General features: G+C 49.4%; 6 protein-coding genes across 6 annotated transcripts; 3 read left to right on the top strand and 3 right to left on the bottom strand.

Annotated features, from left to right (window-relative positions):
* The first annotated feature begins 506 nt into the window (after positions 1-506).
* On the top strand, positions 507-3099 carry V8C40DRAFT_241968 (uncharacterized protein). Its single transcript, XM_083215127.1, has 6 exons — positions 507-728; positions 896-1152; positions 1203-1482; positions 1569-1780; positions 1847-2114; positions 2170-3099. Exons 2-6 carry the CDS (start codon positions 965-967, stop codon positions 2836-2838), a joined length of 1617 nt encoding a protein of 538 aa, XP_083075229.1. The 5' UTR covers positions 507-728; positions 896-964; the 3' UTR covers positions 2839-3099.
* Positions 3100-4038: 939 nt separating this feature from the next.
* On the top strand, positions 4039-4573 carry V8C40DRAFT_264687 (uncharacterized protein; the record flags this gene model as incomplete). The annotated part of the gene is made up of 2 exons (XM_083219563.1): positions 4039-4499; positions 4555-4573. The coding sequence occupies 2 exons, from the start codon at positions 4039-4041 to the stop codon at positions 4571-4573; spliced, it is 480 nt and encodes a 159-aa protein (XP_083075228.1).
* A 177-nt stretch (positions 4574-4750) lies between these two features.
* Positions 4751-5953, bottom strand: V8C40DRAFT_197649 (uncharacterized protein). The gene is made up of 4 exons (XM_083211938.1): positions 5785-5953; positions 5647-5720; positions 5506-5583; positions 4751-5451 (listed from the first exon to the last, which is right to left on the bottom strand). The coding sequence occupies exons 1-4, from the start codon at positions 5816-5818 to the stop codon at positions 4780-4782; spliced, it is 858 nt and encodes a 285-aa protein (XP_083075227.1). The 5' UTR covers positions 5819-5953; the 3' UTR covers positions 4751-4779.
* Positions 5954-7846: 1893 nt separating this feature from the next.
* On the bottom strand, positions 7847-8596 carry V8C40DRAFT_264685 (uncharacterized protein; the record flags this gene model as incomplete). Its single annotated transcript, XM_083219562.1, has 3 exons — positions 7847-7891; positions 7998-8408; positions 8471-8596. The coding sequence occupies 3 exons, from the start codon at positions 8594-8596 to the stop codon at positions 7847-7849; spliced, it is 582 nt and encodes a 193-aa protein (XP_083075226.1).
* Positions 8597-9032: 436 nt separating this feature from the next.
* Positions 9033-10599, bottom strand: V8C40DRAFT_274209 (ergosterol biosynthesis ERG4/ERG24; the record flags this gene model as incomplete). Its single annotated transcript, XM_083220578.1, has 3 exons — positions 9033-10132; positions 10197-10504; positions 10562-10599. The coding sequence occupies 3 exons, from the start codon at positions 10597-10599 to the stop codon at positions 9033-9035; spliced, it is 1446 nt and encodes a 481-aa protein (XP_083075225.1).
* Positions 10600-13135: 2536 nt separating this feature from the next.
* On the top strand, positions 13136-13599 carry V8C40DRAFT_197608 (uncharacterized protein). Its single transcript, XM_083211937.1, has 2 exons — positions 13136-13341; positions 13406-13599. Exons 1-2 carry the CDS (start codon positions 13180-13182, stop codon positions 13478-13480), a joined length of 237 nt encoding a protein of 78 aa, XP_083075224.1. The 5' UTR covers positions 13136-13179; the 3' UTR covers positions 13481-13599.
* Positions 13600-14149: the final 550 nt, after the last annotated feature.

The following is a 14149-nucleotide window of genomic DNA, read 5'->3' as shown; positions in this document are numbered from 1 at the left end:
CGACAACCAGTCCGTGCCGTACAGGTACAGAGTGGTGCAAAAGCTTCCTGGGCCACAGCGTCGGTGCTGCAAGACGTTGGACAAGGAGAACAAGGCGCTTGGAAGTCTCTAGACATGGAGTCCATCATGCCTATAAGTACATGTATTGCTGTAGTTCATGTGTTTCCTCGACTGGTCGGAGAATATTCGATGGGCCCAGCACTCGACATGACGTGGTCAAGTTGCATCGCCCTGGCTGTTTGCTACATGCACATGGCTTGTGCGCGTTTGATCAGGGCTAGATAGATTAACAATTAATATCGAAGCCGACTTGATTGCATGAAGATGCGGCTCGAGACATGGATGGCGGCCCATCGTAATGCCGGGCACCTGTCAGGCGGCAGTGGCGCATTGGCATGCTGCTTACAGGGGCTGCTAGGCGTGTGGCAGCGTGGCTTTACAGGGGCCGCAATGATCCACGATTATCCCGAATTGAGACCCAACCTATGAATGCTGGTGCAACCCAAGACAGCTCAGCTCAGCTCAGGTACAAACACTTGGGCTATCATTGCCCTCTACAACTACAACTACATGTGCCTCAATCCTACACGAGTCATCTAGATACCGATACGCGAATACGAATTGGTCAATTCCTCAAGCTCCATCACTCGCAGCTTCAGGGGTTGCGTTGCACCGCTTCTCATCAACAGCAGCAGTCTGCCCCTCTTGCGGGGAGAGCATCGAGCCTGGTGAGCTCTTCCATCATCCAGGGGTGAAATCATTAAAAAGCAAGGCATCTCCCCGTGTCACCTACGAAATCTGTGAATCATCAGCACACAAGGGTGGAATAAGGCGTGGAGGTTTGGGAAACATCACAGCATCGAACAGAACCTGACTTCCCCTCACCCACACGCAGCTCTTGTACGACCGACTCCTCGAAATCGGGCTTTCTGGAAACGCCACCTCGCTCAACCACAGGCTCAAAATGGATCTCGAGACCAGGGTGCATGCCGAGGCCCTTTTGCTCAAGGCTGCCCGCACATACGGCGTCCAAGTTCGCAGGGACGAGGTGCAACAGCATCTCAGGCACGATCACTACGGCGCCGCATTGGCTGAGTGGGCGAGTTTGCATCTCACGACGGACAACCTACTGAGCCCTGATGAGCTGGCAATGTGAGTATGCAGGCGCTGGTTGCACATCAGATCAGCCGCTGATTGTGTAGATACTCGTTGCTAGACAGGAACGGCCAGGTCGACATTCTGGCCAACCTCCATGACCTGTCCGAGGTGCAGAGCGTCACCGAAGACGATATCAAGGTGGCCATTGAGGAGCTCAGGAGGTCCACCGAGAGCATCACGAAGCAGAGCGAGACTCTTCGCCACCAGCAGGATGCCCTGTCGCGTCTTGTCAGGAAGCGTGCTGAAAATGATGCCCGAAGACGGGACCTTGACCTGGATAGGCAAAGCAAATCCGAGTCGGAACGGCAGCGGGTTGCCGCAGAGGTAACATGGCCAGACGCTATACGAAGGGGGGGGGGGGGGGGGGGGGCTGTATCAGAGGTTACAGGCTCGCTGACGTGCATCTCTAGGTAGAGGCAGCTTCGCAGAGCCTTGCTTTTCGCATCTCTGACCTCGAGGAGCAAGGCACCCAGGCCGGATCCAACCTCAAGGGCACCCTGGGCGAGATATTCCGGGGAGATGACAAGATCCTAGCCAACCTGCAGAAGCTGGGCTGGGAGCTGGAGCAGCCCGATCCGGATGAGACGTCCAAGATTGACAAGCTGCGTGAAATCTGCTCGCGGTTAGCTGCCCTCTCGTACCTACGTGTAGTAGCATCCTCTGTTTGCTAACCGCCTAGCTGTATTAGCCTGACTAAGATTACGGTTGAGACAGTCCGAGCTAAACTGGACACCACTTACATGGAGACGCTTGTGGAAGCTGAGCGCACTGGGCGTGTCAAACCTACGACGGACGACGAGGTCAAGGCGCTCGAAGCCGAGGTCGAGTCGTTGCACTCGGAAATACTTTCCGTTGCTCAGATATCTGTGGAGCAGCAGTACCTCGAGCCGGCGCTGCAGACGGTCTCCACGGAGGGCGGCCAGAGTGCGATGCGCACATCCAATGCCTTGGCCTATGTGAGTATCAGAGCCAGCTCTCCATTGTTTGGATTGATCTCTAATAAGATTAAAGATTGACAAATGTCTCGATTATCTAATGGGCCGCCTTGATCGAATCCAAGGACGCATCGAGACCCATCTGTCACACCAAGCCGCCGCCGCAGCGCTCATCACCACCGCCAAGACGGAGATGGCTGTTGAGATCCTGCCGCCCGTGAAGCAGTCGTCGTCATCCGCGCCCGTATCCATCTTCCCAACTTCTCCAAGCAAATCTGGAACACCTGCGCGAAAGCGCTCCAACACTGTTGGCTCTCAGCACCGCCGCAGGTCATCTGGCGTCGTCGATGAGCCCCCGCTCGATACGCTCATGTACACCCTGTCGATCCCGTCATCCGTTTCCGAGGAGACCGATGTCAGGGCGAAGATGGTGGGCTTGTCCAAGATTCTCGATGAGAGATGGAACAAGTACGACGAGATTGCCCGGAATGCGCAGGAGACGTTTGAGATGGGCGCGCTGGCGCAGCTAAACGACACGAGACTGGCCATTCAGCTGCTGCGGGACAGCGTGTTAGCAGAGAGCCCGTTTAATGATCCCAGGCTCGTCGATCCAGAGATTTCCGGCTCCATTACTGTTTTGGCGGCAGAGGTGGAGGGTGCAAAGGACAGGCTGGCGGCCGTCGAAGGCCAACGAAGGGATCGCAAGAGCGAGAAGAGAGACGAATTCATTGAGCGCTGGGGGTAGGTGCATGCTATGAGACATATATTTGTGCCATAGGCAAGTCTATTATTCCATTTACAGCCATCTTTGGTCAATATTTGTTTATGAACAAGCTTCTCAGAAGATATCACTCCTCATATATTACAATGGTGGTATTTCTAGAGGCCGTATAGTTTGCCTCAGGGCTAGTCTCCCATTATACTCAACCTGCAGCATTTATTCAGTTAGCATTGTTAAGGTAACATTTATATGTTATCTGATGATATAAATCCCAATAAATGCAACCATTGTGATGTGTAAATCTTATTAAGCAGATCCAAAGGGTTTCATCTTGACGGGTTTTTAGCGGAGCTCAGCGGGTATATCCCGATCAATTAATTACACGTAAACGAGGCGCTGCATTTCCAATTCTTTGCTAAGCTTCAGCTCGCTCCAAGTAGCCCAAAACCATTGGAAACCCCACACATGATTTGCCCATGTAATTGCGTAAAGATTCCCCAATCCAGAATCAGGGTTGTATACACACTTACAAACTGAGACATTTCGAGTAAATAACTACGGAATACCACCTCGAGGACATGATCTGCGGAAATAAAGCCGCGGAGATTTCAGTATCCCGTAGATGAAGCGCGCGCGAGTTGTCCCGACTTACATCATGGGATGCATTGCAAGTGGGGTTTTTTGCGAAGAAGCATTGATCCTATTGCTTCTAAAGGATCAATGCTTCCAACCCTTGCAGCCTCGGTGTTTGTATTGTCCTGAGTTGCGCTTAGATGATCAGGAAGAAGCTGGATTAGTGTGAATTACCTAATGAGCGAGGAGCGGAGTTTGTGTGATGAAGAGACAAAGTGCTCGAGCATCAAGTCGAAGCTGACAGGATGGAGGCGGTTACCCCTTGCAAGCCAAAATCCAGCAATATCTAGATTTGGCGAAAATCAGCAGCACCTGATTCGGTGGCTCAAAGTAACTTTGGTTGCAAATCCCAGCGAAGCCAATAATCAGGGATCTTGATGATATCCAGCTAGGAACCCAGTTCCATGAGATGGTAGAGGAAGTCGAAATTATATATAGGAGAGGTTTCCCCTGTGTTGTCCTGTACTAATAGCCTCTATCAATCAACGAATTCAACAACCCAATATACCTTACTCTACCTTGATCACCAGACCAGTGATAAAGCAAGCTACACCATCACCTTCATAGTCTTATACAATCATCACCTTCACCATGCCTTCCGCAACTGTCCTCGAAAACCGCCTCAACACACTCTACTCCCAATACGAATCCCTCCGCCCCGACTCCTCAGACGCAGACCTTGAGAAATTCTCCTCCCTCTTCTCCAACAACTGCACCGTCTTCCTCAAGAGCATGCGAGAAGCCAAAGAACCCGACCTCAACCGCCAGGCCATCGTCTCAACGCTCCGAGAAATGATGAAAGATCAGTACCTGGAGAAGCGAAAGGTCGTTTCTCAAACCATCAACGAACAAGACTCGCGTGTGTTCATGGAGATGGAGAACCGGTACAACATACACAGCAAGGTGTTGGACAACTTTCCCGAGACGCTCGTTGCCACTTTTGACGACGAGGGGCTTGTGGACACTTTCAAGCTGTACAGCTGCAGAAGCCACATTGTGATGATGATCCAGGAGGCCACTGGAGAGGGGCCCTACTCGCAGGAAATGATGAAGTAAGTCGAAACCCATTAGATGATACATGTACCATGTGATACTGACCAGTTTAAGCAACCCTCATTTGCACTAAACATCTCCATAGGTAGTCCAATTATAATGTCCTTATTCATAAGCATCTACTATTCACAATGGCATAGTCACAATGAGAGCGTTCATAGTTATAATGATAGTGAATATCTATTAAGGTCTAGTCATACAGTGGAAGAATTAGGTAGATAATGACTATCGATTTTGTCTCAATCCCAGCCACCGTTTGGAACCAAGAGTTGTCATAGCTTAAGCACGGAAGCGGCGGGCAATGCGAGAGCGCTCAACACTGCGCTTGGCAGCGGAGAAGCCACAGCCCTGCTTGCCGTTCTGGAACTGAGCGCCAACACCAGAGCAGACGGCACCACCGTTGAGAGCAGCGCAGCATCCAGAAGCGCAGTCGGCGTTGCTGAGGCAAGCTCCGGTAATGAACTGCGCACCTGCGCCGTTTCCGAGGTTCTTGGCACCGGCGGGATCACCAACGGCGGCGTTGAAACCAGCGGGAGCAGCAGAAGAAGCAGGAGGAGCAGCAGCGTTGTTGGCATCACCGGCAGGGGCGGCAGGGGCAGCAGAAGAGGAACCGCCGCTGGCGCTGAAGCCGCAGCCTTGCTTGCCGTTCTGGAACTGAGCACCGACGCCAGAGCAGACGGCACCGCCGTTGAGAGCAGCACAGCATCCGGAAGCACAGTCGGCGTTGCTAAGACAGGCACCGGTGATGAACTGTTGGCCCGCACCGTTGCCGAGGTTCTTGGCACCATTGGGATCACCGACGGAAGCGTCGAAGCCAGCAGGGGCCGCAGCAGCAGGGGAAGCAGCTGGGGGAGCAGAGCTGGAGTCGCCACCGCTGGGCTGAGAAGGAGCAGCACCACCATCACCAAAACCACAACCTGTTTTCCCAGCCTGGAACTGGGCACCAATACCCTTGAATGCAAAGGTTAGTCCTGGACTAGTAGAGGAGAGTGTTGACAAACTTACAGAGCAAACACCACCGCCAGTTATGAAGGCACAGCAGGTCGAAGCACAGTCCTTGCTGGACAGGCACTCGCCGCCAATCTGGAGTCGAAGTCAGTTATATTGAACTTGCGGGAGACTTGTGAGAAGAGAGTTGGAGCGTACAAATTGACCACCGTTACCATTTCCGACGTTCTTGGCACCAGCAGGGTCGCCGAGGGCGTAGACAGAAAGAGTGTCTAGAGAGAGATATCAGAAAAGCTGACCGTTGAAGGCAGCAAAAGGAGCTGATATCCAACTTACAAGTGAAGAGAGCGGCAACAGACAAGCGAACCATTTTGGCGGTGTTTTGTAATAATGTTTTTGTGTTTGTGTAAGAATAAAGATAGTGGTGGAAAGTTCCAAAAAAGAGAGAGTTGTTTTGAATCGTAAAGAAAAAACGAAGCAAGCGACACCAGGTCGGGACTCTGAAAGAAAGGAAGGTTGGGAAAGTGGCACCGGGCCTTGAAAGTGAAGGTTGAAGGAAAAGGTGAAGGTGGAAGTTGGTGATGGGGAAGAAAGGAAGGAAGTCTGTATCAGGCCGGGCTCATGGCTCCTCTTATACACGATGGATCGCAACTTTCTGTTTGGATTAATTATTTTTTTACTTTTTTGTTTCGCGAGACTAAAACTAACAAGCTCGATTCAGCGTCTCGACTTCCCCTGCCCTGGCGAAAATCTGGCCGAAGGGCCGGGCGAAAGATGCTCTCTGTCACTGACACGGACGCTTATGCTTGACACGGACTCGGATAGACTACATGGCGGGCGGCGCTCCAAACAAGGGGGCGAAGGTCTCGAAACCAGGCAACGTTTGATCACATTCTGCTGCGTCTATGCGCTTCTCCCAGGGGGATCCATTGAGAGAGGCGTAAAGAGATGTAGAGTGTGGGGGGAGGAAGACATGGAGGCAAGGGGGTGTTTTCGGGAGGCGCTGATTTCTGCGACAATGGGGTTTCCAAGTTCATGCGCCTAATGTTTTGCGGCGATCGGCTGGTGGGGTTAGTTTCTGGAATAGTGGCATTTTTATTCTTCACATGTTAGTGATGGAGATTCGGAGATGTGAGTTTAATGAGGCGAGGGGAGGAAACAGAGGTCGAAATAGACGTTGTGATGTTTCAATTGACATGTCGCGAGAGTTGTAGAAAACAAAGAGGTTTCATGTGATTCGGTATACACGAGATACAGGCCTCGATTGAGTGCGTTCCAGATCGACGCTGGCATGTCCGGATGAATTTGAGCATCAAAATTGCCAATTTGGGATGTGTCAATGCGCCCGAGTTCCGGGTCAGTCACAAGCCCGAAGCAATTGCATCCTGTACGAGCAATTCAATTTGTCGAATGGTAATAATCGCCGCCAATATTGATTTTGTGGCTATTATTGAACATTTCTGTTACTCCATGACATCGCTGATTTGTCCCCTTTCTGCCGCACTGCCGCTGTTCTTCTCTTCATCAGCTCATGATTGGAAGCATCCACGCGCCCAGCACAGACGGTCGCATTTTCAAGCTTCGACACACGCGGGACGAGTTTCACGCTGAAATCGCCCCTGTTTGACGATCGGGTTTCTTTTTCTTGGGGCTTCGTTTCAGCATCGCGGGAGAGGAACAAATATTGCCCGAGCCGGGGCTTTTGCTTAGTGTAAGATGGGATTGAAATCTTGACATCGAAATGCTCCGTGTTTTAGAGCTCCAAACGCGCCATTGCTTCAGGTTTCGGATTGTCGGTGCGCTTTGGACATGGGGTCAATTGGACTTAGCCTCAGCCTCAGCCTCAGCATCGCCATGATCCAATATCGTATCGACGCAATTATTATCGATTTCAATATGCAGGGAGTCGCTGGCTGCTGATGCTTCCGATCCCCGCATCTGCTCTCCTTCTATATTGGGCCGTTTTGCGTCGATGCATTCAAGCTTACTTGGCCTAGGAAGAGGAAACAAGCATCTCCTAAGCTTCTTCTGGCCGTGCTCGGTTCATGGCCTTCCGGTTCCAAGCGGTGGAGAAGCGTCAGCTGCATTTATTGATGTCTATGCTTTCATCATGGTTGACTGCTCTGTCTTCTCTCCGTGGGGGAACACTGGTTCTTGGCAATGGGATAGATCAATTTGTGGGTTTTTGCTTCATCCTCTATTTCCTGAGATGAATGACAAGGTTGAATTTCCCATGAATATGTAAAAAATGTGTACTGTATTGAAGAAGGACTATGGGTGAGTTGAAGGGATCAAAAGCTACATGGGTTGTTCTATGTACTGGCTCTTGTAATTTTGTTATATATGCGTACGAGTATGTTCTCAGATCCCAATGACCCTTGCCCGTGCACCAAATTCTCTACTGGGGCATTTCTGACTGCTCCATCTTTTCTCTTCCGGCATCCTTCACAACTTGTCTTGTGATCGGAATACCAACACTCCGGGCATTGAAGCATCAGCCCGTATTGCCAATGCTCAACCACGAGGCCCCAGTGTCTTCCGATTGCTACCTTTCCAGGACATGGTGCGCCCCTGCCTTCCCACCAGCTAGGTTCCGTCGGCCGAAAGCGAAGGCAATCTTGGCAGAATTTAACCGATTGTGACCGTCTCAGTCTGTCATCGAGGGGGCGGATGAGGAAGGAAAACACAATCACTACTCTTCGTGAGAGGTGCTCCGGCTGACGATGACCCGGGTGGAGAATTGCGCCCTCGTAATCCGAAAAGGGAATTCGGTTCTCCGGAGGTAGGGTTGGCCGCTGGAGGTTGGCGAGTGTTGAAGCCACGAGAAGGCTCTTGCAAGTGAGAGCCAGACAGATGCCGCCCTCTTGGCTCGCGTGGGAGAAGATTTTTAGCACGAGTTCCGTAGGAAGATTTAGGATCCCAGCTTTTGAGGCTGTGACGGGACTTGGTTGGTCAAGAACCTAGATAAAATATATTAGTATAGGGTAATAATGGCCATGCCTCAGATGAATGGTCAACTTACATCCTGAGGGACAACGAATTTCTTCCAGACAATATCCGTCTTTTCTGGCCAGTTATCTGGTCTTTGCTTCCCCCGGAGCCCCGGGATCAATGGAGGATCCAACCTGACGTAGTCGGGATCACGCATCGTGGGACGATGTGATATTTTCCTCGTGGGTGTATATGCAAGTCGGCATATAAGGTATAAGGCCAAGGCACTGGCTATTGCTAACAGCTTGGAGTCCATGAGTCTTTTTGCATATGAAAATGAAACGGTCAATGTTGTGTATTCACGAAAGAGCTACGAACACTTGATGAGCACGTCGATGTTTATATAGAGGCCCAGAAAAGAAACAATAACAAAGTAAACTTTGAGCACCAGCGAAGAGGCGTAAATCTTGCCTCATATACCAAGAGGGTTGTCATAAGAACTGAAACTATAAGTTCAAAGTGGCGGATCGTGGTAAATGCTGGTCAACTCTGATAAACACTACTATAAAGGAGCAACAGGTGCGCCCATATCAGAGCATCTGTCGCAAAGGTAAAGAAAGCCAACGATAGTATTATGTTTCTTCCGCCCCTTATTAGTAAATACCCGGCAAAATCCTCCATCTCACAGTCTTCTTGTACTTGTCCCAGTCCTCGCCATACTTTTCAGCACACGCGGCGTCATCCCGTCTCTCGCGATGTATTAATAACGTAGCAAAATACACGACGTACAAGTACGTGTAAACCATGCCCCAACCTCTTGCCGCACCTTGAACTACCTCTCGGCCATCCAGCATCGTAGCAACGCCCACTCCTGCAGTGGTAACGGTTCCAGCTGGGAGAATCAAGTATCCTGCTACGCCGGTAGGAAGACTAAAGGGCGATGCTTGAAGCCAATCTCCAAAGTAATTGATGTGGCGCGATACTCCCCACCAGCCATCGGCAAGAAGCCTTGTGCCTCGCTTGGTTTGGATATACGACATGCCCTTGACGCTGGGGTGATCCGGCTGCGTGCGAAAGAGGCGTTTCTGAGAGTTAGAGGCGCGGAATATGGACACTCCCACGATGAATACGGCGGACACAGCGGCAATTCCCGCCCAGCCTAATTGCAAGGGGAAGACGGAGAGGTAACGCGTCTGGGTAGAGTACAAGAAGGGCACCCAAACAATGTCTCCAAAGGTGAGCATGTATCCCAGACCATCCGTGATGGTGTCCATCATGCCGAGGATCCCCGATTCAGCATACTGGCCTTCGAGGACGTAGTAACTCTGCACAGCGGAAATGAAGAGGATGCTGTCGGACACGTATCCGTAAGTGCGATATTGTTTCGCAACAAAGGCGAGGTCGAGCAGAATCCAACCAGTCAGGCCAGGCCGCATTTCAAGCCAGACTTTGAGATCAATCTCGCCGAAAAGGGGAAGTGTCATACGGGGGTTCAGCTCACGACCAATGAAGAAGTCGTACATGATATTGCCAGTGTGGCCTCCTTGGGCGAGTTCCCTCAGTTGAGGGTTGCCTGGCTTGACGCTAAAGCTTCGTACATACACAAACACTGAGATTGCGGTTGCAAGGATGAGATTGGCTGTGTAAATCTGCAAGTAGTTTTCGTCGATAAAAGTCCAGACGGCGAAATCAGCGCCGTACAGACCAGTTCCTACAGCGCATGCAGCCAGCTGGACGAGAGTGGAGGAGAACGCTGTCGATTGTTAGCATTTCATCTCTTCTCCAGCGTCTATCTCTTTCATATCCGCCTTACGTACCGTTTAGCTTGTACTTGAGCGGCTTGCCTGATTCTCTCAGCTTCGTGCCGTAAATCTCCTGTCCAGGAAGCACTCGATAGAGCACAAGACTAAGCAGATAGTAAGCGGCGACCCAGCCGCTGACCTTCCAGCTGGCAAAACCCCAGATGCCATCCTCAGGCCACGGAATCTGGCTTCTCAGCTCTGCGACAGTGAGGGAGCGAGGCTCCAGCAGGGCCGGCGCGGGACAGCCGGCAACATCGTTGCAAGTGAAATAGAAGAAATAAAGCAGCACGGGGAGGCCAAAGACAATAGCAGAAGTGCCTAGACTGGATGACGCGTTAGAAAGGCGGCTTCCGCGCTCTTGATTCTGTCATCGAACTTACGGCCCGCCAAAGTCATATTTGGGGTTTGTCCCCGTCATGTTTGCACGTGTGTCGACAGAGAAACCTATTGCATGGATCAAGATGCTGTGACGCCACTCTGTCGTTGAGAATCAGGTGAGTTTTCTCTGTTGCTCATCACAATGGTGCGATGAAAGTTTGTGTGAGATATCTTCAATTTCAGGCGTGGTGTTTGTTTGTTTGTATGGCGTCTAGCGAAGGCGTCCCGATTACGAATACGGCAGGCCAAGAAGCGCGCCATCTCAGCTGATCCGGATAGATCGCGTCCGGGCAATTTTTAAGCTCATCTCACCTAAATTAGATTCACGGCATATCGAGTTTTTTTGTCCGCGGCGACCGAATCCGAGCGCTTGTGAAACTATTTTGGCGCATGTCTCACTTTAGTCATTTTACGCTGCAATTTCTACTCCGTAGTTGTTGCCATGATAGATCTAGATCTCCTTTAAATCGATGCGGGGTGAGACAAGTTTCCAGAACAGCCGTCTAATTTAGTAGATTTGGTTAAATCTACCAGTTATCAGTGACAAACCATGTAGAAACATCTTCAAAACCAGCAACTTATATATTTTAGTAGCAGATTTATCGCTTCAATTCCGTTAAAGCAGAACAAATTAATCACTGTCTCGTCTAAAAGCCAGCAATGAGCATGAATAAATATCCCGTCAATGACTAGATGGGGGCATCAACTCAATTGTTTACCTGCTCTCGTGTCTTTCTACTCTGAGAACGCCCAATTGCTCGGGAAGTTGCGTGTATACTCACCAATAAATGCTCAGAGACTCCCATATACCTCGTTGTAGAGATGCTTTACTAATCCTCCAACCCTTGACAGCTCACATGGATGGCGTTATCGATAATGTGAGCTTACCTTGTTCACAGCCATCATATCGCAAAGCATAAATGCACCCGGTCGTTATTTTCTTTTTCTAGAAGAGGAAATTTATCCTCGGATCGGTTCATCGACCATGAAGAAAGCGAAGATATCGGTATCTCTGTCCATATCATCTAGGTAGTGGTAATTTCCTGGCGGTGCTACCACCGGCTTCGGCGTGAGGCTTTATTTGACATCCTTGATGCAATTTACTGCATGTATGGTTCGATTCACGGGTATCTTTAGAGCCAACAACAGCCAAGGAAATAATTTCTTCAACGTTGACGACCGACAGCACACTAGAGTAGACTAATGGATCCAGTCATACCCAGTGTTGCAGTCTACAGAGTTGCAGTATCACAAATACTCACCCTTTCCACCAGAGTATGATTTCTTCCCCCACGGTTCCCCTGAATATGAGCTCCGCCCGCACTGGAACCAACACCTGAAAAATTGCGCCCAGCTAGCAGGTATGTTGGCGAATAGAAATGATGCCGTGACAATCCGGATTTTGCCACGGCCAACGGCAAGATGGTAGAAGTGGGCAGCGACAAAAATTTATATCAAAATGTCGGTGAGCTAGGTGCAAAACGTGCCAACATAAGAAGTATGGAGTGCGAATTGCGTGGTGCGTGAACTGTCTTTTTGTCCTTTAGCTGGCGGACTGGTAAGCGGCATGTCAGCGCCACTTTTTGTACGGGCGATTATTGCCTTGTACTTTCCAGGTTGAGAAAATGCACCAATTACTAGTGAATGGCTGTGTTGAACAACTGAGCCCCCTAATGTCATCTAAGCCCTTGCATAGCGTAGGTTAGCTAGGCCATACGAAACAACATTGAAGATGATCTGCTATTCATGGGTTCAGACGGCGTAAGGGGAGGCTCAGTTTAACTTTAAACTATATTCCAAATTTATCGCACGTAGTACGGAGTATATTTTCAAGTACGGCAAAAAGTAAACCAATTAGCCCTCAGCTGGTAGCCTTGTTTCTGTACCCCAATGTTCATGTCAGCCTGTAAGTCAGAGAGCTGAGGGGCGTAGGGCTGGAGAGCACTGCAACAAGTTACAGAGATGCAAATGGTGTTGATCTCAGATGCCTTCTGTGACCAGCAGATTGTTCTGAAATGGGTGTCTTGCCAGCACCTGACCTGGAGATGCATTTTCTGAACCTGTAGAGTATGGCTGGCACTGAATCTCGTATTCTAAAAAGAGCAGCAGCATTTGTCCTCACTCTTAAAGTAGCCCGCACTAGTACAATGACCCAATTGGCAGCGTAGTAGAAGCTTACAATGGAGGGCAAAACTCGTATATGCGAATCGGATCATGGCGTGTCAGTCTTCTTTTCCCGACCTGGAGAGTACATGGTAATCAAGAGCCACCAATCGAGTCAATTGATGTGATGCTATTTACAGTAGATCAGCAGTGCGATTACCTTTCTTCAACATCTTGAAACAATGGCACTACGCCAAATTAACTTCACATTAGCCTTGCTAACGTAACGTTAAGCTTACTCAGACTTGATCGACACGTCAAAGCCGTGCATTTAGAGGATTGTATAGCAATCAAGGCAATCGAGTGTTGATCTCGTTGCTATATATATCTATGCAGTTTTGGAGAAGAAAAAGAAGTATAAAGAAGCTGAGCCCAAGCTACAGTTCCAAGCAGCAATTCATATCACCACACTTGTTTTGAAGACAACACATTCTCAATATACTTTAACAATTTCAACATGCAGTTCAACATCAATCTCGTTGCCGCAGCCATTCTGTTTGCGCCTACAGCTCTTGCGATAGGCCCAGGAAAATGCTTCTTTGGTGGTGCCTTTGGTGCCGGAAGCTGCCATTCGCTTGATTTCAATGGCAATCCAACGGATACCTTTTCGGACTGCCCTGTAAGCAAATCCTCTGTTCAGATTTTAATCAAGGTTTGTTCTTTTGCTAATAATGTACTATTAGACATCCAGCCCATGCACAAACAATCTGAATGATTGCAATCAGGATGCTCTTAACGGTGTAACTACATGCTCATAATGTTACAAACCAACTTACAGCCTCGGTCTGAGCACAATGGACATGCATTGAATCAAAGGACCAATCATATCATAAATAAAGGGGGCCAGTTTTATAAGTTGCTCAGAAACCTCCGCCGGATATACGTGAGGCCACTATGATTATGAGATAGCCTAGACAGCCAGTCAATATAACGTTATTATAATATCAACTTCTCCAATGACTGTTGGTAACTCAGTTGCCTATCTGGGACTTGGCCATGCAAAATACTCCAAACGCCGGATGCAGTTAAGGGGAAAGCAACGGCATAACAATACTAATGCAATGCAATCTCTTAATGCTTCCCACTTTTAGAGCAAGTCAAAGGGCCATGGGCTTTAGTTTCAATTAACTGGGCATATTATCAAGGTTTTCATTATTCCATATCATTGGCTTCCACTTCTCATCAACAATGACCGGACTGAACTGCGGAATAATGTAACCCTTTCATAGATACCATATAAAAGATATGAGGGTGTCTTTTACACGTCATATTTAGAAGGGGGAGATATACTGAATACTTTCTCTTTGGTTCATCGTCGCTACGAAAAAACTAGTATTATATACGTCCGAAAGATTGTGAGGCCAAGCAACTGATGCTCCCTGGATGGCGCTGTACATGGCCTCTCAGATCTACCCCTTCAGATCTAT

The sequence above is a fragment of the Trichoderma camerunense genome (genome assembly GCF_050948025.1).
Source record: "Trichoderma camerunense strain CBS 138272 chromosome Unknown V8C40scaffold_6, whole genome shotgun sequence".
NCBI lineage: Eukaryota > Fungi > Ascomycota > Sordariomycetes > Hypocreales > Hypocreaceae > Trichoderma > Trichoderma camerunense.
The sequence above is the reverse complement of the archived record's forward strand: the minus strand, read 5'-3'. Positions and strand labels throughout refer to the sequence as shown.